Source organism: Anas acuta, chromosome 3, assembly GCF_963932015.1.
Source record: "Anas acuta chromosome 3, bAnaAcu1.1, whole genome shotgun sequence".
In the NCBI taxonomy this organism is placed as follows: Eukaryota; Metazoa; Chordata; class Aves; order Anseriformes; family Anatidae; genus Anas; species Anas acuta.
Window position 1 is genome coordinate 41,584,857 of NC_088981.1, and position 27,138 is coordinate 41,611,994.

A 27,138-nucleotide genomic window follows, 5' to 3' on the forward strand; every position below is an offset into this window, starting at 1 on the left:
ATGGATGGAGCGTCTTTGCATTGCGTTATCTACACTTCATTTGTTTATTCTGTAGGGTAAGTACTACCTTCATTATTCAGTTGTTATGAAATCTGCTTATTAATCAGATTAAGACATCTGCTTTTGATACTGATTCATGTTTAAAGAATCTTTCAGTTAACCACATACATAGTCTCTCAACTGGTGTTCATTCCTTCTCTGGAAGCATAGATTTCCAGAACAGTAATGCATACATGTTCATTGCCCAGACTCAGGATCTATTTCCATTGTTATGTCTGCAATTACTACGTGTTGATGATGGCCAGAACTGGGAAGAAGTTGTAGGTTTTATTTTTTTATTTTTTGTGTGAATGTTTTGATTTTTAAATGCTCATGTATTTGGTGAGGATGAACTGGAAATCAGTCAAACTTCCCTCTTGCCTTCCCACTTCAGAGAATCCATGGTAGTTGTGGTATTTGTCTGAGTGTTGACTGTTGAGGTTCAGTTTTGTAGACTTCTTGGAATAGAAGTTGAATTTATTTCTCTGTATGAGAGAAGTGAGAACTTATTTCTTACTGGAATCTGAATGATATTGCAACACAATGGGGAATACATAGTTACAGATATTGATTAGAAAACAAACTACATTGGACAAACTGTACTCATTCTTTATTTTCGTATATATATAAAAAATGGAAACTAAAACCCCTACAGAAACAACCGAAAAAAAATTTAATTCCGTTCCTTGTATGGTAGCTCACTTTCTCAATAAGTCAACCTCTTTGCACAGTATTTCAGGCTAGGAAGATGTATACTGTATTGCACTGTGTAGGATCCATTATCCATTGCTCTGGATAATCGTTTCTGTATGTTCTGTAGTTCTGCAGTTTTCTACAAAGCTGCTTTTCTCCCGTAGACTCAGAATTTTTATGCTAATGTGTACTCTTTCCCCAGTCACTTCACAAATGTCACTGGGCTGCTGTAGAGTTCAATGGAAATAATGCCTGCCTTGTTTAGCTTAAGCACAATATGCTACTATTGTAGTATTGTCCAACTTTTTATGTGCATATCAGTTTGCATGGTGCATTGAATTCTGTCTCATTCTAATGCAGAGCCATTGTGTGTGTAGGAACAATTAATTGTATATCTGTAAATTGCATTCAATGTTTGTGAAAGTGCATTTTTTAAATCAGTTACAAATGCTGTAACAAACTTTTGCCCTGGTGCCTGCTTAACAAAAATTGCGTTTATTAACACTTCTTAAAATTTAAGAGGTTCTACAAATACTCATTCGAACTGTACGTTGTTTGAGCATTAAATATGAAAAGAACTGCTGCATTGAGATGACCTGGTATGGTTTTATTTGGTAGCTTTGAATTGTTCTTGTCTTACAAATTCAGGTCTAACAATGCTTTAAAACAATATTAAACTACTGATGTATTTTTAAAAAAGTTAACTTATTCTAGTTTCTTAGGTAGCTGGGAAGAAATTAGATGGACTGTTTGCTTTATTTCCAGATGAATTCACAGGTTTGTCTGAGAAAAATACATGGCCCTATAGAAGCCATCATGTTAGCTGCTTGTAAGGACTTGCAAGAAAATTACATTCCTGTACAATACACAGCAGGAAAGAACTATTCCCTTCTAAAATTTATCCTGGAGTTGTTTCTGCATAAATCTGGGTCATCTCGTATGTGCAATTGGTGCTAGACTGTAGTTCATTCGAGTCCATTGAAATGGGGGAGAGTTACCTTCACCTGAAGTGAGGTGGGGGTAGAGGGGCAGGGGTCAAATGAGGCAAATGGGGAGGGGTCAGTGTTTTAGGTAAGAAATGTGAGTATAGATTTGCTTTTAATTTTATGCAGAGACTAACAAAGTAGTCTGCTACCTCTTGCTATGACTAATGCTGTTGGTTCTATGAAACTGACAGTCATTGGCAGACAATATTTGGTTTAGTTTTGAATGTTTTAAGACTTGCAGATGGATTATTAGAGTGACAGAACTGATTGATTCATGAGTTCTTTCATGAAGCATTTTAGTAAGCATAGAGAGAGCCCCATTTCATTGAATCAGTGGAAGAATATTGGCTGGAACCGTAAGTCTAGTCTTTAACAAAATGTATTTTGAAGTGTTTAGCACTTTTTTTTTTTTTTTTTTTCAAAATCATTGTTAACATGGGCTTACAAACTAATGAGAGTATGGATGCAGAAGTATTTTTGCTGACATTATGCACACATGTAACGTGAGTGTCCATACAGTGCAGCCTTGAAACTGCACAAAAACTTACTCCCATGTAAATGGTCTGGAAAAAGTTCAAACCACTGGAGCATTGAATACTGAACTATACACTTATCCAAAAAAGCATTTATCAACATGTTTGATGTTTTTAAGTGTGTTCTTAATGTAAAAATTAATTAGAAATTAATGATTAGTCAAGTCCTGACTATTTTGATTTTATTTCCTTTTGCATTATAAAAGACTATTCATCATACTTGATTCATGTCAGCAGGAATTCACATTACCTTATATGCATATATTTGTGCATCTTTAATTGTGTTTTTTGTTTTCTTGTGCATTAATTTGTGTAAAAATTTGGAAAAACTAGCTGAGTACAGTCTGTAGAAAATCCTTTAAAATCACTGGCTTTATAAATTGCAGTAAAGACACTTTTCTTTTGCACATAATGTTTACCCTAGTATTTGAAGGCTCCTGGAAACAATTTATGATTTGTTGACAAATATGCAAATGCAGAATGAATTCAGTTTTACATAAAAAATATTAGGTAAAAAAGGTTAGAGACAAAATAGAATTTGGTAGTGTCCTGAATTTTTGGGGGGTAGGAGCTGGGGAAGTTACCGTGGATTTTACTGAGAAAGACAGTAAGTATACATTGGGAAGGAGAAGGATTCCAGTTTCATTAGGATGTATCAAAAGTGCATTTTTTTCTCATCTCTTTTCTTATCTTATATGAGTTTTCTAAGAGTCAGCTGCTTATCAAATGTTATTGTTCCTTTCTAATCTTTTTGAAGTAAATCTGTAGTTTCTGTTATGTAAATGTGCTGCACAAGAGAGAGGAAATATGCACTGACACCAAGTAAAAACAGTTCCAGAAATGTGCAGTCTGTGTGAATGACATAAAGTTTGTTGGCTGACCAGAAACTTTGTGCTAAATCAAGGCCAATAATAAAATTCAGAGGCAGATTGTTTCTTACAATGCTTACAGTGCATTACTATGCCAGTGCATGAACCATTTGGATCAGTTAATTATACTGTCCTATCTGAGCACTTTCATTTACATAAAGAGCAGAATGTGATAAATCAAATACAAAATTCAGTGTCTGAATTATTGGATGGGGGGTGTTATGTAATCAGAATTTTAAAAGCAGAAGTAAAAATGAAACTGGCCCTATAAAAGCAAACCATTCCAGCTGAATGTGAATTTGTAATTCACATTCCCCCTGCTTACCAATGGTATATGTTGTTCATGCTTCCCAACAGTTGCTTTATATACATCATAGATACTTAAAGGTAAGTTACTGAAACAGTCAAATGCTTGTTTTTTCCCTAAAATATTTTGACTTGTTCATTAGATCACTAATTTCAGTAATTAGCTATAAGTGTAACTATTTCAGTAAGTCATATTAAAGCAACACTTCTTTTTCCGAGGAGTTTAGGGAGATGATAGCACACTTAAGATTGCCTACAACTATCATCTCACATGGCATCCTGTAAGAGATTCTTACAGAATCTTAAGAAAGATAAGACTGGGAGTTGAAAGGGTAGGGAAAAAAGAAATAAGATTCCTGATTTGTTAAGAGCTTATTTGTAAGTTTATAGCTCTTTAAAGGCTAGTTTTCTTCATTGTCATTATGCTAAGAATCAAGAAAGGCTTATAGATACTTTCTTCAATGTTTCTCAAACAGGAAGATTACATGTATAACACTGGATCTGCCTTCCTTAACCTCTGTCACGATGATGGGAGGGGTCTTTTGTTGAGAAGATCTAGGAAGAAGGTGTCTTGTTGGTATAGCCTGGTGTTTTTGACAGGTGTTTCAATGTCATAGTTCTGAAGACTCTTATTTTCTTCATATTTAAAATGAAAATATATAGCATATTTTTGCAACAGGACAATTCCAGAGAGTTTTTTAACATGTGCTTTCCCCTAGCAAGGGTAAAACTATAAAGCAGTGATAAAGAGAGCTAAAAGATATTTAACTTCTGGGGGTGGGAAGCAGTGTACCATAAAGTTTGTGTAAAACTTTATTTTTACCAGAATTTTCTCTTATCCTAAGTCTCATTAATAAGACTTCTTAGTTTGCAAGCAGTTTGATTCCAGATAAGATATCAAATGATCACCGAACAAATGACAATGACTTTGTAGCTATTATGTTGTGATGAATTTGCATGGACTGCTGTGAAAACAATATTCTGCTAGCAAATCTTGTTCCACTTACTGTTCACGTTTAGAATTATGTGGAAAAGTTTTCTTTATTGCTCAGAAGAATTGTGACTCTATCAAAGTTAAACTTACCAGGTTGGTTGGTAACTACTAGCATATTTGAAGTACTTTTTTAATATTATGCAATCTGCTTTCCAAATTTAGATTGTGTGTTGTGGTCACTATACATTCCAATGTATTTTCGTTCTATATTTAAGTTAATTTTCAGATGAAAAAAACAGAAGAAAAGGAGGTCTCTGTTCTCAAAGCAAACAAACAAAAAAACTTGTTTAAGAAGCTCTTCATGTGTGGTAACAGGAAATAATACTTTATAGTTTTAAAGTGATGCAGAAGTACGTGAGAAGTTACTTGCTATCATCTGAAACTGAAGAGCTGTGGCCAGTTGGAAAGGTTCATAATGCTGGCCAGGAGTATTTGAGTTTATGCTACCTCACAGTTCACACCAGTTAACAAAGAAACAAGGTCAAACCAGAACAGTTTGCATAAAATAAAACAATCAAGATAAAGGCTAGTGTTTCCTTTTTTTCTTTAAGAACTTATTTTACTTTAATCAACCATTTCCTTCTTTACTACTAAAAATAATTCAGAACTATGACATCAGAGCCATTCTATTGCCAAATGGCATGGCATAATGCTTATTTTCTGTTTTACTGTCTTGAAAACATAAGAAATAGAGAAACCAGTATTTCCGCTTTTCAAAAAAAAAAAGTGTTTTTTTTATGTGTACTCTGTATACTTTTTAGTGAATATTTTAAATCTCTTCCACACTAGAACGTTTTGATTTTCTTAATGGTCCATCTGTTCCAAAAGGCAGTATTTGACATTTATTTATTAATTAGTGGGGGAGCATGTTTTTACTACTTTCATTATTGTGAACTTCTGTGATGGGTGGGATTATTCAAATTCTCCTTTGCTTTGAAAATAAAGTTGACTTAAAAAGTAATAAAAATGAGCTTCCCTAAAAATAAGCTGGCTTGAATTTCTAAAACTGCATTTATCCACTTTATGATTGCCTCTCTCCCCAGAGGTTGTGAAGTATTAGAAAAAAGTGGTGTTAGCAGCTTCTTTGAATACACCAAACTGGAGGAATGCTGAACTGACTTGTAATTAGTGGGAGCAGCTCAGTTCCTGAAGAGGACAGAGGTGAATGTCTGCAGTTGCATCTAGTAATTACAGATGACTTTTGTTCATCCTGGAGGAACACATATGACGGCCCTTCTAATGAGAGTCTCATGTTAAAATAAATAAATAGAGAAACGCTATTCATCGTTGCAAATATTCAGTTGGTAAGACCTAGGTGATAAGACTACAAAGCTGCAGAGCAACAGCCTTGTAGGTTGGTTGCCCTTAGAGAGGTGCTTCTTTGCTCAAGTGGTGTTGTTTAGTGATGTTCAGGCTTGCTCAGATGTGCTTGGAAGTGTCAGGTGAACATGGTAGGTCTAGCAGAAGAAAAGAGAACCAACACATTGCTGTTGTGCATTTCTTTGGGAATCTATTATGTTTGAGGAGTTGCTGGATGCTGCTTGCATGTATGCAGGGTGGCTGTGTAGTGCCTTTTCAATATGCCTCGTCATGTGATAGGTTAAGAACTGGAGGATGACCCTCTGCTGTGACAAGCTTTTATGGTTATAAGGCCTTTCTATAGGACTAGTCTACAGAATCACCAAAGTAGTTTTTTTTTCTGGATTTTTTTCCTCAGAAGAGGGTGGAACAGTTTAACTTGTGTGAGCCTTTAGATGACTCATAAATCAGAGTCCTAAGGAAGACCACCTTGTTTTTCATCAGATAGCTTCAATACATGGTAACTCAAAAAAAACAAACAAAACCAAAACCAAAACAAACAAAAAAACAGCCGAAAACAAACAAAAAACACTTTTAAAAATAATTCTAATACTGGACAATTTTTATGAAGAGAAACATAAACAGGTTATGTTTAGCAAAGTTTTTCGGGTTTTATTTTAGTCATTGCATCTCTCAAATGCATTCACACAGCAGGACATAAAAGAGCATACATCTGTCATAGTGTAATTTTGTAGGCACTGAATGTTCATGTCATTTGCAGATGTTCTGTGCTACCCATAGCTTTATATGATTGATGGACATCTGAAGGATTGTCTGTGTGGAAATTTAACAACCAATGGGCAGCTGTACACTGCAATCTGTAAACTCTATTCTTGTACTTAAGACTTAATTTTAAAAATCTAATTATTTTGAGCCAAGAAAGTTTGGTGCAAGTAAGTATATGGAAACCTTGTAGGATGACGCATCCATTTATCATGTATATCAGCAAAGAAGAGATCAACCTTCCTCAGTTAACACTTAAAGACCTTAGTTTATACCTTTGAAGTTGCTCTGGCTTGGGTTTCCTCTGGACACTAACACTTACTGATGGTAGTTTGTCAAAACAGAAGATTTTTTTTTTTTTGAATGAATTATGGAAGTTTTTCTCATACAAGCTGTTGTGTTCCCATGATTAAAAGCCTTGCACCCTCTTTTATCTGTTTCACCAATGGATGTACTGGGTGTACCTTTTGCTTTCAGTAGGCTCATTTTACTTCAAAATGTTAGATGTGCTTAAAAGTTATATTCAGTACATCTTGTGATACATAGGATAAGGCATTGTTGGTGAAAGTAGCATTAATATTGTTCTAGTGCTGTTTTGTCAATTGGTTGTCTGTGGAGTTGAAGCCCAATGTATGAGCAAATGGGCTCATACCGTGAAACCTAGGCGAGCGCCTAGGACAATGGGAACAGTCTGACCTCTTCAAAGTGAAAACGACAGATTTAATCTCTGCTTCTGCTGGAAGTAATATAACAAAATATCAAAATATAACAAAATATCAGAAACATACAAAAAACACATTTCCTGGCTTAAAATAGCTTCGTATGCTTCCAGATTTCTTTTGAGTACTGTGTCAGAAGTTGAAACCAGCTTCATGGAATAGTCAGTCTCAGTTGCTAAACAGGTTTGTTTGTTTTATCTTTCTATTGAGTGGATGAAAAAGCTTTATTTTGGGCCTCCCTGTAATAGGCCTGTGAGAAGTGAAATTGCCTGTTATAAATTAGTGTGGCATATTGACTCAGAAAGCTCAAAGCTTCAAATCTTCCTTTCTACTAACTGAACAATTTATCTTCTCACAATACTTTGCTCCTTATTCAAATTAAGTGTAGCCTCTGAACCTGTAACCAAATTTCTACCTCCAAATGTGAAATAAGTCAAAATGTTAACACCTCTCTCCTTTCTTATCAACCTTTCATTAAAAGCCATTTCTTCAGATACCCCAGGAGGCTCTAACTCCAATATTCTTTTTTTTTTTTTCTTTTTTTTTCTGGAGTAGTTGAAAGCAATTCTAAGCAGCATGTGAAAATAGCTTTACATACATCCCGCAAATGGTTTGAGGAAACTGGCAGAGATGTCATACTTTCTCTAGAAAATACATTGCTAACACTTTGTCAGAAATTTATCTAAAGTTATCTAAAGGTATGTTTCTGTCAGAAATCATGTTTTGTTCCTGAAGTCTTAAATTTCTGTAGACTGACTGTGATATCTATAGATAATGATGTTACTTAACTACTTGTAATTTTTCTGTCACATCGTTTCATCTGTAGCAATTTGTTATATGTTGAGAGCAAGAAATCTCACACAGCTACTTTTCCAATGAAACAGGACTTCTATTAATATTCTGTGATTTTTTTTTTTTGTTTGCTTTTCTCTATGCCTGCTGCTGTGCTTTTCAAATGGAATTTTAATACTCATTTTGAGTGCTGAGCTAGAATTATAAGAAAAATGGTAATTTCTGATGTGATTAACTCTAGGAAAAGTTAGAATGTTTTTGTTTCTTTGTTTTAAAATAATGGACCACATTTCTTCTAAAATGCTGAGTTGCTTTTTTCTGCCAGTGTTCTACAATAACTTTATTGTAAACTTTTAGCCACCTTAGTATTTATTAATACTTATTAACAAACTGAAGTTTGTACTGAAATGAAACACATGTAGTGCATTCCTTTCTCAAGTATAATGTGAATACTCTCCTCTGTATTCTTCAGCTAGTCAGTTTGCAGATGCTGAATTTTTCTTTGGGGGTGTTATCCCAAGACACAAAACTGTCAAATCCTCATTTTCATGCAGCAGGTTATTCAACAACTACTGACTTTCCCTCTGCATTATGCAAATGATTTCTCAGCGTCAGTACAAGGTAGTCCTTTCCCTCGTTTTTAAATGGTCTAAATGCAGTGCACAAGTCCTGTCTATCTTTCTGAGCTTTGCCTCTGAAAATGACTTTGTTACACTTGTTGTTTATCAACTGGATTATCATAGTATGTAGCATCGTGTACAATGGGGTCGTCATATGGGGGTCCTGTTGGAACAGGACAAAGAAACAGTCCCTGCCTTGGAGGATTATGCAATTTAAATAAGAATGTGTGCGTTCAAACGGGCAATTCAAGAATCCATGGACGTGTGACAATTTCTGAGCCTATAGATATTTCTGCTTTTTTGTAGGGTTCTGACATTGGGCAACTTGCTTGGGAAGACTACTGCAAATGAGTTCTTGGTTTTCAGTGAAACTTGCTGCAGTGTGATAGTTAAGTACTGTAACTGAACGTCCTTCTGTAAAGACTAAAGCTGCTTCATTCGTGCTCTAACCTGGCCTCTCCTACTGCAGTGGTTTTACGCAGGTGGGCAGCTGAGCTCCACCACAACTACAGTCTTGCTCCCCCTCCTCAAAGGGAAAAAAACATGATGAAAAAGGCTCAAGGGTTAAGATAAGGTCAGGGACATCACTCAACAATTATCTTCACAGGCAAAACAGACTCACTGTAGGGAGTCAATTACTAACAAGCTAGAGAAGTAAGAAAAATGAAAGAAACGAAAACCACCTTCCCCCTCATCCACCCTGTTCCACCTCTTCCCCCTGAGCAACACAGGAATTGGGGGCTGCAGTCAGTCTCTGACGCTTTGTCTCTGCCTCTCCTTCACAGTCACTCTCTGCCCCTGCTCTGCTTGGGGTCCCTCCCATGGGATGCCGTCCTTCCCAAACTGATCTTGCGGGGGCTGCCCACAGGCAGCAGCTCGTCAAGAACTACTCCAGATATTTGTCAGTACTACTGGTCCCATCTGTCAAGAGTACACTGCTCTAGCATGGGCCCCACATGGGCGGCAGCTCCCCCAAGCCCCCTGCTCCTGTGTGGGCTCCTCTCCACGGGCTGCAGCTCTGGCCCAGGGCCTGCTCCTGCGGGGGCTCTCCATGGGCCGCAGCCTCCTCCAGACCACATCCACCTGTTCCACTGGGGGCTCCTCCATGGGCTGCAGTGTGGAGATTTGCTCCATGTGGGACCCATGGGCTGCAGGGGGACAGCCTGCTCCACCAGGGGCCTCTTCACAAGCTCCTGCGCATGGAGGACCTCCTGCCCTCTTTCTGCACTGACCTTGGGGTCTGTAGGGCTGGTTCTCAGTTCTCTCTCTCCCAGCTGCTGTAGTGCAGCAGTTTTTTTGTTGTTTGTTTGTTTGCTTTTTTTTTTCCCTTTTCTTAAATCTGCTATCACAGAGGTGCAAATATCACTTATTGGCTCAGCTCTGGGCAGCAGCAGGGCCCTTTGGAGCCTGCTGAAACTGGCTGTTATCTAACCTTGGGCAGTTTTTGGATTCTCCTCACAGAAGCCACCTATGCAGCCCCCTGCTACCAAAACCTTGCTAAGTAAACCCCACTACACCTACTGAACAGGTTCTAGTGGCTGGGGTAAAGTGCATGTCATACAAACAGCTTTTTACTCCTACTTTGTAAGCTCTTGAACTGTGCTGGATACGGAAAGTGTTATACAAAATTTACCTGTTTTTACCTGCTGACTGGTATTTCTTGATTGTTATTATCTGTATCATTATGTATTAAAGACTCTTCATTCTCAAAGATGGTATTGGAATAAATATTCTGCATTATCATTTTTTTTAAGGATAAAGATTTTACAAGAAAATTGTAATTACTATGAAATGTTGCAGGAAGAGAGATAAGTACATCTAAATACTTGAAGATAGGGAAATGTCTTTTTCATATGGTCTGCCATACTTCTGTCTTGAAGAGATAATGTACATGCATGTAAACTATGTTCTGGATGTCATTTTAGTCTCCCTGTAGGAAACAGATTACTTATAGCTCAATAAGTAGGATTCTTTCTAGTTTTCCTGCCCTCTGACATGTAGATTCACGAATGGAAAGAATGAAAGGGAACAAAGACACTTTGGTGGATTCTGTTTATTTAAAGTTTTCACTGACACAAGAACTTGACTGACAGGTATATAGTTTCTATTTGCACTTAGTAAAGAATCAGACTGCCAAAAATGATACTGGTTTATGATAATTTGTGAGGAGTTTTCTTCTTTATTCTTTCTCATGGGATAACTGAATGATCAGTGCTTGTACATATTCTTTTAACCCTTTCCTGGAAAAATTCTGAGTTTTATATTTTTTCCTCTTTACTTCATTAATTGCATTATAATTTAGGCCTTTGCATATTTTTATGAGGTTCCATGATTTCAGTTAAAATAATACAACTGGATTGGAATGGTGCAGTTGGAAGATTCATAGTCTGTGTGTCAGTGGTAGTTTTGCTGTTGATTTCAACATAATTGATTTCACTCTGCTACTTCACATGGTTCCACCTGAGCAAGATATAACTTCAAGTCCAATTTTACAGTTAAACTCTGCATAAGCTGCGTAACTGAAGAGTTCACAACAGAGCTCCAAGAATAGCAGGCTATCTACTGTCTAATTTGTTCAGGATATTGAGCTAACCTTAATGCATCTCAGTGTCAACACTTGAACAGAATCATCTAGGTTGGAAGAGACCTCCAAGATCATCTAGTCCAGCCTCTGACCTAACACTAACAAGTGCTCCACTAAACCATATCACGAAGCCCTACATCTAGGAAGAGAAGTGCTAGAACTTTGTGATAGGTGTTTTGATATGATGAATTATAAGAAAGAACATATCTATTTTGTAACTGTGTTTTTAGTACCATTTCATAAATGAATATAGTATATTTTGAAAGAAAAAAAAAGTAGTGAGTTCAGTATTTAGTAGTTGGAAGGTGTGGCTTATTAACAGATTGTCTTTCGAAAAGCTAAGGTGACATACAGGGCATCTTGACCTTAGGACAAACAAATCTGATGTTTTTGAGGGGGCCTGTTTTTTACTGTTAAATCTTACAGAATTGTTCCTGTAGATGTTGGGAATAATTGTATGCTTTTTTTAAATCAAAAATAAAACCCACCACCTTTCATTGAGTAGCATAGAACAAGTGCAGAATTTAAAGTTCTGTTCTTAAGATACAGTGCTCCAAAATCAAACGTTGCATGTCTCCATACTTACATCTACCCGCCAGTTATTTCTTGGAGGAAAGAACTGTATTTGAAGAAGTGTGTGGTTACCACTGAATCTTGCAGCTGTCCCAAAGTAGTGCAACTGCACTGCTTTAAGAAATGTGGTCTAATACCACTGTTCAGAATCATGTAGGCTGGTGTCACTCTTAATTAGCTTTACCCTCTCCAGTTCCCTCCCACCCCCGAAGCCATCTAGGTTGTGGCATGATTATTGCTAGATTATTCTGTAGGTAGGTACACTTCTGTAACTATCATTTCAACAATCACTTTTTCTTCTTTCACATTTATCTTGCAACTGAAGATGATAAATTAAAGAAAGACAGCACAACAAAGGAAGTGTACAGCAAATATTGCATAGCAGCTCAGATATATTTCCGTTAATCAAATGAGAGGCTTCCCATCTTTCTTTTGCCTCTTATCTATCTCTGCATATTAATCAAGTGCCTGAAATATGCATATGAGAAGTAACCATTTATACGGTAATAGTTGTAGCTTTAATTGTAAATTTGATGTATAATAATCGGAACCATTTTTTTTCATGAACTGTGCTCATAATTTGTTCATTTTATTATTTCCAATCCATTTTCCACAGCTGCAATCTGAATGAGTGGCTCAATTATAGTTACTGTTATCCTTTAATATTCACTGAGCCTCATGGAATACTTTGAAAGAAATATTCTATCTAAGAACAATTATGCTTAAATATCATGGTTTTCTAAAGATATTTGCATGAAAACAAATGCTTGAAGAGCTTATCTTCCTTTTCTATACTCCTATCTAGAGTAATAATTCTCCTGTGACATAATAAGCTGTCATATGATGTGATGTCACAGTTCAGTGTTACCAGAATTTTCTATCTTGGTCACACACTTGAAAACCAATAATAGCCCTCATTTTGCACCAAATTGAGTAGTTCTAAGTTAAGAATCAAATTAGAATTTGGCTGCAAATTTAAGAAATAAATGCTTTTAATAGATACACTAAAAATATCTAAATAATGATTGAAAAAAAAAAAACTCTCTAATGCAGTTGTTCTTTAAAAATAAACTGAAAAAAGTCAATTTAGAAATTGCCTGAACAAAACTTTGTATGATATTTCCTGGTTTTCAAAAATTATTATTTTTTTTTTCTTTCAGTGAGCAAGGTTAGTTTTAGGAAGTAATACTTTGTGACAGATTTGTTCAGTGGGTTATCTGATTGAGAATTTGTGACAATACCAATGAATTAAAAACTATATTTATTTCTCCTTTGCATTGGTCATTTTCATTGTTCTTAAAAGGATGGACCCAAAGGCAGAATTTTCTTTCAGACCTCAAATTCCCATGAAGTAGCCATTGTGTAACTATTGCTTTGCTATATCAGCAAAATACATAACGCTATTTCTTGATGTATTTCTCTTAAGAATGGAAACTAACCAGGCTCTGAGCACACAGAAAATGCTGTGCAGAATGAATTGAATGCAAATGAAATGTCTGATCTTTAGCTTTTGGTGTATTTTTCTTGCCTATACTCCTATTTTATCAAATTGTGCTTCCCATTTTTTAAGGTTAGTAGAGCTTGAGAGTCAGTTTTTACGAATTGTCATCTTGATAAATAGTAGAGATTAACACTTTCATCCGAATTATGCATCCTTTTTAGGATGATAACATTACATAATAATAGGGGCAGATTTCCAAATTCTTGATCAACAAAATGACCACAGAAAGACTTCTTAAATAATTCATTTCCATTTATCAAGACTGACGTGAGGCAGGGTTACCCAACAGCCGCCTTTTGACAGGGTAGTCCAATAGTACTCTTCTTATTCATTGCTCTGCTACTGGCACAGGAACATTTGTGGGCATAAATCCAGGTCCCCAGGAAACTTGGAAGCTTTCCATCTTAAAGAACTGTAACTGTGGCTAACAAACCAGCTGCTGTATTGAGCTCAGAAGGAAGTCTTTGTAGCAGTGTGGAAGGAACTTAAGATATTTGCATAACATCCAGCAGCCTTAGTGGGAAGGGTTGGCAAGAGCACAACAGCAGGGTAGGCGGCATCCAGCTTTTTATCTTTTGACTGTAACTGTCAGTGATTCCATTCTTAAATGCTAGGAAAGCAAGAAAAAAGCAAGAAATGAAGAACTTGACTGAAAGGACTATACAGAGAGGGGTACTTATGGTCCTGTTGATAAGACAGCGTTCTTTGTGGAAGTAATAGTTTATTAAACTTGGCAAACAACATCAGTTTATAACATAGTATCACCATCTATAGGTGAATGTTTGTGAGTTGCTAAATTCAGGTGGAGAGAGAAAAACATTAAAAAGAACAAAAAGGACAGAACATAGTGCTATCCAATAGAATAGGTCAGCTGTCAACCAAAGCATGCTGCTGACTTACAGGAATTTATAGGAACGGTCAGTACTAAAGTGCATACGTTTTAAATTAAGAACAGGCAGATTTTGTCATCTAGGCCAACTTCAGATGTAAAAAAAACCCAAACAAAAAAAAAATTTACTAGTATAGCTTAAATACATTGTATCAGTTCTTTAAATATTATTTCCAGTAAGTTGTCAATCTAGAGTTCTAAAACATGTGAATTTGGTCTTCTGTCACACAAGCTTTACATAGCAAAGAATAACTCTTATTTTACATGCTACTTCGTACATTGTACTTCGTTTTAAAATATTCAGGTCATACTTCACAAAGTATTTCAGGTGACACCACTGGAAAAAAGTCTTGCTTTCGTGTTTCCTTCAGGTTCTCTCCTGCTATGTACAAATACAGCAGTTTGTGAGGCTAAATAGTAAATCACATGATGGATTTGGAATGGAAGTAAATGGGGTGGTAGTGTTTATTTGTTGCTCTTTCTTTTTTGCCTCCCACCATGTCATATCCAAATTAATTTCAACCTGGATTATGTTCCTGGCCTAAATCACCTCTCTTGCACAAGTGTTTATGATGGAAAAAGGGGTAACATGAAAAAAAAAAAAAAAAAAAGAAATTTTTGCCTTTTGCCTTAAAAATAGCCTTTTACAGCCTTTCATGTATTTTCCCATTTTGTATGAGTTTATTTTTTATTTAAAAAATAAATAATATCTGCACGGAGTAATGAGTTCTATGAATTGGTTTGTGTAGGTAAAAGCAAGAAGGCTAGAAGATGTAATTTACCGTAACTTAAAAATAAAAAATAAATATTAATCTTCATTAAGCAGTCCAATATTTTTCCTGATTTGTGAAATTGATCTCTTCGTTTTCATTACTTCATATTCTTGCAGAATGATAAATAGGATTCTGGAATAGCTTAGTCTTCCTTCAGAGTTTTTATGTGGTAAAGTTGAATTATGTAAAAATTTTTCTGTTGGTATAAAAAAAAAAAATAAATACTATTGACTCGTCATGTGAATCCCACAGAAGTTTCCTTTTATTTCACCTCTCTGATATTACTCGTGCCACAAAAATGTTAAATATATTTATAGGTATTTTCCTTTTTGTTATATTTTCATGAGTCTGTATTTAAAAATCCCACCTGCTACTTCTGAAAGATTGTTTTTCTGAACATGTCAGTTGTTTAAACAATTTTTAGTCGTATGAGGAACCAAAAACTGTAGTTTAATTGACATCATTAGCCATGGAACAGGAGTTCTGAGGAATGTCTGTGTGGTGACAGTAAGCTGTGATACGTTGTTGTCATTCTTGTTACCTGTTCCTGGTAAGAGTCACAAAGAAACCCTGCTGTTCACAGACCTACTGTAACTCTAGTTTGGATTTTAACCACTTTCACTAGAAGCCTCTTCAAGTTCACTGTATCAAGCACACCTTTCTGTGTTGTTTGTTTTTCTTTTTCCTGTCAAGCAGAAAAACTACTGTCAAATTTCAATTTACCTCCCTGCCTCACTTTTTTTTTTTTTTTTTTTTTTTGAGAATTTTTGTGGCGTTAAACGTAAGGGGGAAAGAAAAAATTTTCTGAGTTCCTCTTACCATCTCATATCTTCACTGAAGTAAGGGGAGAATTCATATTTCAGTCTAACTTAACCTGATTTCTTTAACTCTCATAAACGAATATTATACTTATATGCAGCATCTTAAAAGATCATTATGTTGCCACTTTTGTTTCAAAGAACACATTTTTTAGTATAGTTTTATGTAATGGGTTCAAGCATGGGCTCTGCCTTCAAATTAATCTTCACAGCATGAATCATGGTCATTCTTAAGACCATTATAGCCATTTGAAAAAATGTATATGTTTCTGTCCTAGCAATTCCAAAATTGTAAGTGACTTAACACTTACCAATAGGCCTATTCTCTTCTCGTATTTGTGGAAGGCAGCAGACATTCTCTACTACAGTAGCTGCATTAACAGTCTAAATTTTTCAGCCAGAGGAATATAATGTAATAGAAGCAATTCTAACTTTTCTACAGCATAAATAAAGGAATGTAAGGAAATCTCTCTTTGGGAAGGAAGAAAAATACATTTATTCACTCCAGAGAGTTTACTAATCCTTAAAATGTTCTTTTATACAGGATATTTTTCTTTATTGAAGGCCCTATTTCACATATTTTGCTTACATTATGTAGCAGACTTGCCCTGTAACTCCTATATGTGTTAGTCTGTTTCAAGCAAGCTTGAAAAAGATGTCTGAGATGGCTGTGTTCTTCTTTCATGTTAAGTAAAAAAAATAAAAAATAAAAAAATGGTGATTAGATAGAGAATAGGCATCAAACTTGCTGTCAGCATTGAGAGAGAGGGGAAAAAAATTGTATATGGCTACTATGTTTGGCAGAACCTAGTACGTTGTTCAGTGTGCACGTACTGGTTGGCCCATGAGCAGACATGCAGGTCCAAACTACTCACATCCTATGGGAATCATTGGGGAAACTGGGATTTTTGCATTTGCTGGGGTTTAGGAGGCAAAGAATATACAACCATAGAAAGCAAGTCTCATGGGTTCCAATTTCATGGGGTGTTGTGTATGTACAAACAACATTGAAAGCTTACCGTTGTTGACTATAAACTTTTTAATACGCTTTATTTTATTTCTTTTACAAACAGATAACAGAAATTTGCCTGGATTAACGCTGAACTGAATGCATCTGAACTGAAGGAAATGTTTTAAGATTGGTCTCCTGCCAGGAGTTGTACAGAAATGGTGCACTGAGGGTTCTGTTGCTTCTGAGAAGACAGTAACTGCATATTTATACTGCAGTTTACTGGTCCATAAAAAAACAATGTAATAATAAAGCTAACAGTAAATTTATGTAACACTAGTGGTTCCCCTCCCCCTGACTGGACATGAGTGATCAAAGGTCTTTGCAAGAAGATAAGCACAAAATTAGCAGAACTTCCTCAAAGTTCAGGGAGTCTTCAAGAAGCATGCAATCTGATGATTATTTTGCAAGAAAGCTTAAAGCTTTGAATGGTAGCATGGGTCCTCCTGTTTCTTCAAATGTATCTAGCAAAGCTGAAAATAATCAATCAAATGGTACACCAGCTGTGCCTAAAATGGGTGTTCGAGCAAGGGTATCTGAATGGCCGCCTAAAAAGGATTGCTCTAAGGAGTTGAGTAAAGCTGCTTGGGAAAGCAGATCTCCAGCTAGTTATGAAAGCGTTGGATCAGTACATCCAAATGGACAAAATGACCAAACTGAAGGGCAGCAAGAAGAACTAGAACTGGAATTTGCAGAGGGAAAATATTCTATTGGAGATCTGTTTGTTCATTCCCCTCAAAGGGGACTTCATCCCATTAGGCAAAGAAGCAACAGTGATGTGACGATAAGCGATATCGATGCTGAAGATGTGTTAGACCAGAATGCTGTTAACCCAAATACCGGAGCAGCTCTTCATCGGGAGTATGGAAGTACTTCTTCAATTGACAGACAAGGCTTGTCTGGAGAAAGCTTTTTTGCAATGCTAAGAGGATACAGAGTAGAAAACTTTGAACATAAAACCCTTGCTCCATTTGGATTTTCCGAGTTTTTCCACTGTGATCCTACAGTTTCTCCAAGTCTGCATGCTGCTGCACAGATTTCCAGGGGAGAATTTGTCAGGATTTCTGGTTTGGATTATATGGATAGTGCGCTGCTTATTGGTCGAGACAGGGAGAAATCTTTCAAGAGGAGGCTAAAATCAGAAACAGTAGAAACATCTCTATTTAGAAAATTGCGAACAGTTAAAAGTGAGCATGAAACCTTTAAGTTTTCATCTGATCTGGATGATAGACTCGACAGAAATGTGCGTTCTTGGAATTGTCAGAAGTGTTTTGCACATTATGATGTTCAGAGCGTTTTGTTTAACATCAATGAAGCAATGGCTACCAGAGTAAACGTGGGAAAAAGAAAAAATATAACCACTGGGGCTTCAGCTGCATCACAAACTCAGATGCCAGCAGGCCAAACAGGAAACTGTGAATCGCCTTTGGGAAGCAAAGAGGATCTCAATTCAAAAGAGAATTTAGATGCTGATGAGGGTGATGGGAAAAGCAATGACTTAGTACTGAGCTGTCCTTACTTCAGGAATGAAACTGGTGGAGAAGGAGATAGACGGATTGCACTTTCCAGGGCAAATTCAGCATCTTTTTCTTCAGGTGAAAGTTGTTCTTTTGAGTCCTCTCTGAGTTCCCATTGCACAAATGCTGGTGTTTCAGTACTGGAAGTACCAAGAGAAAACCAGTCAATTCACAGAGAGAAAGTGAAGCGTTACATCATAGAGCATATTGATCTTGGAGCGTACTATTACCGCAAGTTCTTCTACGCAAAAGGTAAGTTTTTGTAATACAACAGATTCAAGGTGTGCATGCATTAGATTTTTCTTGCTTATTAATTTTTTTCTTCTCTGTAGGAATACCTAAGTATTACCGAGGATCTCGAAACTCTTTACTAAAATTAAGCCTCTTAATATCCCTCTGTGAGAGCAAGACCATTGGGTTATATATAAAACTAAACAGTACTTGTCTAAGTTAACTAAGTGTGGTTTCATTTAGATCAGTAGGTAAATTAACTTCTCTGTACCAAACTTTCTTGGAGATCAGGAGGAAAAGATAACACTTATAGCCAACAAATGTATTGGAAATACTGATACCTGGAGTGGAAATCAATATTTCTTAAAAGGTGTTTCTAAAAGAGGAGGTTTTATTATTGAGGCTCTTCATTGCCTTCTAGATTCAACCGTTGTCTTGTGTCTTTGGGGCCTTTCATACTGTACACACGTATGTATGCGTACCCATTAAACAGAGAGATTTTGATGATATTTAGATTTTGAGCCTAAATAAGGTTGTCTTGTGACTTTCTCATAGCTTTTTATCCTGTTCTTTTTGGATATATTCAAACTGCTAAACAGCAGGGTACCCTTGTGAACTGAATAACTAACTTGGCTAGAATTGATATTCGGATAAGAGATTTCCTCTTTGACCTACTTTGTCTGTATTCAGGACTGCATCATGCAGTGTGTGCCCAATCCCTGGTTTTGTGGGAAGGAGAACCCCAAACTACCTCTGTAGCCTTTCCATATCATGAGTTGTAGCTCAATCTTTTGGCTGGTATTAAAAGAAAAAAAATGCTTCTGTCATTAAGAAGAGTGTTGGCTACTGCCTGAGTCTTGCTGAAACCATACTTACTTTGCCTTCTAACTCTATTTCAACAGCAAGAAATGAGCACTGTGCTGTGCTTCTTCCTCCTGTGACCCTTCACAAGGGACTTGAAATAGTGTCCAGTACAGTTTCACAATATGATAGAAACCTAGAACATATATCCTGTAAAAAACAAACAAACAACAACAAAAAAAAAACAACAATGCATTTAAAAGAGAAGGAAGAAAGAACCTTGATCTGTGATGCAGAATGAAGAAAAAGGTCCATAGCTAAGCAAGGATGGGCAGTAAATGGGCAAAAAATTCAAAGGTACAAAATGAATTTTAAGTTAGGTTGCAAAGGGTCAAAAAATGTTGAGGGAGTCAGAGTGGAAGAGAATGAAGGGAAACTGAGAAAAGGGTGGTATGTTTTTTGAGGGACTGAGAAGAGAGAACTGGCATAGATGGAAAAGACTGATGAGGATTAAGCCAAATAAAAGAGGACTAGTTTGTGAAATGCTTTTATGAAGGGGGAGTTACAGGTTCCAAAAGGCTGACCATATTTTGTGTGTGTGTGAGGAAAAATCCCAGTGGAGAGAGAGAAAATACAAAGAGAAACCGCTTTAAATAAAACTAACGACCTTTCTGGAAAGTTGATGCAAATGTAATTAGCTCTAATTAATTTATGTTCTTGTGTTAGGTACATATGATCTCTTGACAGAAATAAAGTATGTGTATGTTAGTATAGCATTAAAAACTTAAGAAATAGCATCTAAGAGTTTTATCCCACATAGTATAATACTGGGAATGTAAATTGTTATTGTCCTCGTTGTTGATTGTTCTGTAGGTAGCATTCTTCAGGAGTAAATATTGTGATGCATTTAATATTCAGTTATAAGCTGTCACCCTCTTACCTTTATAGCTATCTGTAAGCCATGTTCCACATATTTTTTTATAGAGCTGTTAACAGAAGCTACCCGAGAGAAATCTGTACTGGAGAAACTCTTTAGGAGTGAGAGTGAGCAAGTCAAGGCAAACAGCAAAAACTCAATTTTCAGTATCACTTATTTGAAGGGATCGGGCTTTTGGGAATCTCAAGATTACTTCCAGCTGAACATAGTTTTTACCTAAGCAAAGTTTATTGTGGGTAGAGAAAATAAAACAGGCATTTTGCCTTAGGCAACAAAATGTCTTGCTGCTGTGCTGATCTCCTGTGTAAGAAAAAGTGACATTTATATGCATACTGAGTCTTACTTGATGCTATTCCATGACAGTGAGCTCTTCTAGCTGACTGTTCATTGAATTGTAGATTTAATAGCATAGTTGAATTTAGCAAAATAATTGTGGAAGGATGAAATGAAAATTTAGCAAACAATAGTCACTTGTATATAGAGACATATGCAATGCTACTGATTTTCTTTGCCTTTAACAAGATATCTGTGAAAGAGAAACAACTTTCTGCATATTTGATTTAGTTCACAGTTTTGTAATTGGCACTTGTCAGCATACAAGTTTTATTTCTGTTTTAAGATGCATGGAAGAAACACCCTGGCATGTGTAGCACTAATTATTCCATTCCCTTTCAAGAAATGAGAGATTTCAAATTCAGTCTTCTGAAATGAGCCCCAGTTTTATACTGCATATTTATAAGCTTTGTAACTATTGTTAAAATCAAATCCAACAAGACTGATGTAAAATATGTTAATGTTTATGGAAAATATATTCTCAGTTTCCAGTTAAGGTTTACAAAAGCTAAAATATTTAATCTTTTGGTTTCGATTTATTAATGGTGTCCTTTGGTGAACTACATTTTTGTGGGATAGAATGGGATGAGAAGAGGAACTGTGATTTTTATTTTTTTTTTTTTAAGAATAGTTGAAATGTCATCATGAGTTGTCCTTTTCCTCTTGTGTGATTTATCCTCATAATACCTTAAGACTTGATGGTTATTGCTGTGCTTTTTATTTGTGGAATGCTTGCAACTATTTCTTAATGTTTTTGTATCTGTGTGCTGATATCAAACTGAAAATATGTCCTGAAAGCTTATCAAGCTTTTATGCTAACTCAGTCTTATATAGGTGAAACCTTCTGATTAGAATGAAAGTTGGCAACTATTCCTCAAAATGAATAAGTAAAAAATAGGAGTATTGTATTGTCTCACTTTAAACAGCTAGAAAACAGAACTTATTTTCCTCTTTTATCTCCAGTAGATGCTTTTAAATCAATAAATAAATTCAACAGACCTTCATGAGTTTGATATTAAAAACCAGCAAATAAAGCACCAACCTTGTATTAAAAATGTTTTCTCCGCATCCTGCAATATCTGTACTAATGTTATTTTTAAATTTACTTCAGTTTCTGCAATTCCCATTCTTAAAACTGTTATCAATTTTTTAATGTATGTTCATAATAGCTTTAGTTTTGTATCTCTTATGTTGTACAAGAAGTTAGCAGACATCTGCCAAGCTTGCATTTTTTCTGCTCAGTAATACAGCCGCCAAAAAAATCTAGTAACTGTGGAATACCGTTTTCTATATTTACATCAAAATGTAAGGCTGTAGAAACCTTAACTGAGACGTTTACCCCTTGTCAAAGCCTGAATATGCAGCTGTGGGAAGCTTTAATGTTGAAAGCACTTGGCCTCTGATTATCACTCTCAATACACAAACACACACAAATTAATATTGTTATGGTCTGTAAAATCCTGTTCCAATTTGCCCACTAAGGTTGCAAGTTTTATTTTAACTCTAGATGTAGGAGACAATCCATGCAGGTTGAATGCTGGAGGTGGGAAAGGAGGAGAGGAAAGTAGGTGGTGAGCAGGTCTTGTACTTCATTGCTATTTAAAACATGGAATTATAGCATAAACCAAATTGGAGGAAATTTCTGGAGATCATCCAATCCAATTCCAATTTAAAGCTAACTTTACAGGTTGTTCAGAACCTTGTCCCTTTAGCTTCTGACCAAGGATGGAGAATTCACAAACTCTCTGGCAACCTGCTCCTGTGTTTGATTCTCCTCAGTGAGGGGCTGCATCTTATGACCGTGGCATCTTGTCCTTTCTCTCTGTATCTTGGAGAAGAGTCTGGCTGTGCCTTCTCTGTAACCCTCCATCAGGTAGTGGGGTGCTGCAATTACAGAGAGTTTGTCCCTAGCCTGTGCTGTTTCATGGACTTTCTCTGTATCAGGCGCAGTTCTATGCTGGCCTTCATGAGGCTTTTGTCAGTCCATTTTCTTAGGTTGTCAAATTCCTTCAGAAATGCAGCTTTAGTGTATAATATTTTTAATAGTAAATAATATTTTTTGTTGCCACAATTATTTTTAAATGGGACTTGAACACTTTCTAGGAGATTCATGTTTCATTATGCTTTTTTTATTCTTCATTCACTTTTATGCAAAAGAACATCAGAATTACTTTGGAATAGATGAAAATCTTGGACCTGTAGCAGTCAGCATCCGCAGGGAGAAGGTTGAAGATGCTAAGGAAAAAGAAGGATCTCAGTTCAACTATCGGATAGTTTTCAGGACAAGCGAGGTAATATTCTTTCAGTAATTCTGCAAAGGAATTGGAATGTTAACTTAGAATACTGGTTGTTTGTCTGTGGGTATGTTGCTAAATTGGAAAGTAAATCTGTTAATGGGAAAGGGATGTTTGCCTGGAACAAAGTTTTCCTCTTCCCTCCTATGTGAATTTTTTTTCTTTTTGAACAGGCATCCAAAAGGAGGTAAGTTGGCTGAAATTACATATTTCCAAGACTTAAATATAGGAGTAGATAATAAGAACTAAGCTGAAGATACGCTTTGATTAAGCTGCTAGATGTTATGGTTCTAATTGTAGGAATAGAAGATTAAGAAAAGAAATGTACAGAAAACAAGAGGGGAAAAATATGAAAGCTGATGCTACAACTTAAGTGTACTTTTTTGTATTCTGTTTCAGACTAATTTCTTAGAAGCTCTTTTCTCAGATAAATGTTTTTACACACTTTATATAATTTGTGGAAGGAATATTTCAAGTCCCTGCAGAGGGGAAATGGAGAAGTGCCAAAGTCTTCTCCCTGGTAGGATATCCCAATGATAGGATGCAAAGGAATAGCACAAAGCTGTGCTAGGGTGTTTCAGACTTAGATATTAGGAAAAAATTCCTTATCTTACCAGTGGTCAAACACTGGAACAGGCTTCCTAGCAAGGTGGTTGATGCCCCATGCATATCAGTGTTTCAAGAGGTGTTTGGATAATGCCCTCATCAATATTCTTTGACTTTTGATTAGCCCTGAAGCGGTCAGGCAGTTGTACTCAATCTTTGTAGGTCCCTTCCAACTGAACTTTTTTATTCTATTCTATTAATATGTTAATAAGACAATTATTTTTATTTATCTGGCAGAATAGCTTTTGTGATTGTTGTAGAAGGGCATTTCTTATAATTTTTATTTTAAGCCAATTACTGTCTGTTGCAAAACTAATTTCTGGTTTGCGATAGCAAATAGATTTAATTTATATAAAAATACACAATGACACAATGTTAACTGTCCTTAGGACTGTTGCTTTTTATTGCTATTAGAACACAGGGAAGTGTTCTTGATGCCTCTTGGCTCATGTGCATTTACAAATAGATGTAGAATCATTTTTTTGAGGCTAGGTTTTTCCTTCGTTGCCGTAAAAAAGAGGCCTCTTTGTGTGAGAAGAGCAGTGGTTTAGCTGACTCACTACTAATAAACATCACTTTTTGCCAAATCCAATGACAATAAAGCAGAATAGTTTAAAAAACATGTAGTTAAGGTAAATGAAGGTGCCATTAACTGTAGCTTACCTCATCTGTCCAACCTCACATTCAACTACTGTGTTTTCTAGGGTAGTATGGCATTAAAATTAATTTCTAGTTTTCCTGCTGTTTTGATTTTTTTCTTTTTTTTTTTTTTGAAAAAAACTTAGGAATTGGAGTAAGTTAATAGTACCATCAGTGAATTTATTTAAACAAAAAACTTAGAAACATAGAATCGTCGAGGTTGGAGAAAAACCTCAAGATCACCAAGTCCAAGCATCAACCTGACCTACTGAGTCACATCATTAAAGCATGACCCTTAATGCCAAACCTTCATATCTCTTAAAATATCTCCAGAGATCCTGTTTCAATACTTAACCAATTTCTCCGTAAAGAAATTCTTCCTAATATCCAATCCAAATCTGCCTGGGTGCAACTTGAGACCGCTTCTTCATGTCCTGTTGCTTGTCACCTAAGAAAAGAGACTGACACAGTCCTTTGCAGCCTCCTTTCTGATAGTTGTAGAGAGTGACGAGGTATTTCCTCAGCCTTCTTTTCTTCAGACCGAATGACCTCAGTTGCTCTTCGTAAGTCTGGTTTTCTAATCACTTCACCAGCTTCACTGCTCTCCTCTACATGCACTTAACAACTCAATTTTCTTGTAGTGGAGTGCCCAAAACTGAACACAGCATTTGAGGTGTGGGCTCACCAGTGTCACATACAAAAAGACAATAACTTCCATAGTCCTGTTGGCCACAAATAAGTCACTGAGACAACAAGAGCCTGTGTCATTTTTAAAAGTCATTTTGTAATCTTTTTTACTGGTTTAAAAAATTGAATATAGGGGAGTTTTTCTTCATATTCTGTATTCCATGCTTTTCATAAAACCTGGGTATCTTTAAAAGTCTTTGTAGTATTAGAATTAAAAATGTTTTGTACATTTATTGCAGCTTACTACACTTAGAGGAGCAATTTTAGAAGATGCTATACCATCCACTGCAAGGCATGGCACAGCAAGAGGTCTGCCTCTCAAAGAGGTACTAGAATATGTAATACCAGAGCTGAGCATTCAATGCCTGAGGCAGGCTTCCAACTCACCCAAAGTACCTGAACAGCTGCTCAAATTGGATGAACAAGGGGTATGTAAAAAGATTTTGACTAAACTTTTAATAGTCCACAGTCTTTTTTGTTCTTTACTGTGTACAAATGTTGAATGCAAATGAAAATACATATAATATATTTTATTAATACTGCTTACAGGTAAGGAGGAAAAAGGATATAACATATTAAGTCTCTGCATATAAATCTCTGCATTTTTGTGTTTGTTTTTTTTTTGAACACTAATTTTCTGATTAGTTTGCAGTAGTTTTAGTAGAATAGAATGCTTCTGGGTTCAAACAACTGAAATTGTGATTGAGACTATGTAATGAATTAACTGCACCAGCAATGAAATATTCATATGCTTTAAATTTGGAGAGAAAAATGATAAGGTTTATTGGGTTCAATAAAGTGAATCTGCTTCATTAAAACTAGTAAGTAAATTCATAGCTTCTGAATAATTTGGAAGGATGGGTTTATGAAGGCTTTTAGTTTGATTTTAGAAGCCATGCTTTATGTTCATTTAAAGTAAAGACTGTGTTTTCATTGCAAAAGTCAATATCTGTCTGTTGAGGTAGAATCAGCTGATCGATCCATTTGATTATAATGGTGATATAACTATTTTTTATGCTAATTCAGTTTCAAATGTAGTGATTGTGCCAAACATATTGGTGTCTACCAGAATTGTCTTCTCCTGTGACTGTAACAATTGCTTAAAACAAAGCAGAGGTAGACATAAGAAGAAAATTTCTTTTTTTGGGGGGTAGAATATTAAGCTAGTTTTGTATGTATGTTTTACTACTTATGTTCACTGGAGAACTTTTAATTGGAAATTAATTTTTGTCCAATGTCTGTTTTTTCGTGTGTTTTTCAGTGTTTCTGGTAAAACAAAGGGAAATCGTTAGCACTTTCCTCTGAATATAAGAGTTCCTAATCTCCTGTTGCTCTCTGTCTTTCCTCTCTGAGCGCCAGAGTGAGTTTAGGTTCATGTAATAAATAATAATTACTACTTAGAGGGGTTGGATGTTCTAGGCAGCATAGAGTACATCTTTATTTGACCTCAGTGGCATATTTCCCAAAACTCACTAAGCATTTCCCCAAAATTGGAAATGGAGATTGTCCAACGAACTGACCAGTATATTTTTAATCATTAACTCTTAATTTTGAGAAACAGCAGTACATAGCACTGAGTTTTATTCTGGGTGCTCAGTTCTGAAAAATTCAATCCTGTTATGAAATGGGCTGTCACCAAGCAAAATGTAATATTAATGTATCTTACATGCTGCTTATTGTGAGATAATTACTTGAATATAGAGAGAAAGCTGTGCATAGAAGTGGCATGAGATCCATTTATGCTTTTAATCCTCTTATGTACTTCATGCTTTCAGTTTATTAATCAACCAAATATAAAAAGAGTTACGCTTGGTAGCTGGAAGTGACAAGTGGCTGAAATGTCATGAATTTTAAAATGTGAATTGTGATCTAGAGGATTAATGCTATTACCAGAATGATAACCATTTTGAATAAAAGTGTATTAAATATTTGCATAGTTCTTCAGCAAACTGAAAACTGTTTCAGTTTTGTGAAACTGGTAGAGAAAGAAATGAGTAGTTTTCAGAGAAATCTAGTGTGGGTTGTAGAAGAAACATGTGGCTAAAACTCTATCCCTAAAATGACAGTAGAAAATAGATGGACATTGGATGGTTGACTTAATTTGAGAATGTAACTAATTCCAAGTTATTCTGGTATATGATGAACAGCATTAGGTTTGATCCTAAATTTACAGGAAAAGTCAACAACTTATCTACAACATAGACAGGATTTTTTTTCTCCACTCTCCCCCCAGATTCCCCTCCATATTTCTGCTAATGGTTTATTGTATATGGTTTTTGATAGTTTTGTTTGTGTTATTTATTTTTTTTTTCA

The 27,138-nt window shown here is 35.8% G+C and overlaps 1 protein-coding gene across 6 annotated transcripts in view; it reads left to right on the forward strand.

Annotated features, from left to right (window-relative positions):
* The window catches only part of SIPA1L2 (signal induced proliferation associated 1 like 2), a 142,001-nt gene that overhangs the window by 37,610 nt on the left and 77,253 nt on the right, over nt 1-27,138 (forward strand). For all 6 annotated transcript variants that reach the window (XM_068676782.1, XM_068676785.1, XM_068676787.1 and 3 more), the window contains exons 3-5: nt 16,845-18,549; nt 22,757-22,890; nt 25,065-25,253. In XM_068676782.1, coding sequence (XP_068532883.1) covers nt 17,085-18,549; nt 22,757-22,890; nt 25,065-25,253 — 1,788 coding nt within the window. In that variant the 5' untranslated portion in view covers nt 16,845-17,084. The remainder of the gene's footprint in view (nt 1-16,844; nt 18,550-22,756; nt 22,891-25,064; nt 25,254-27,138) is intronic.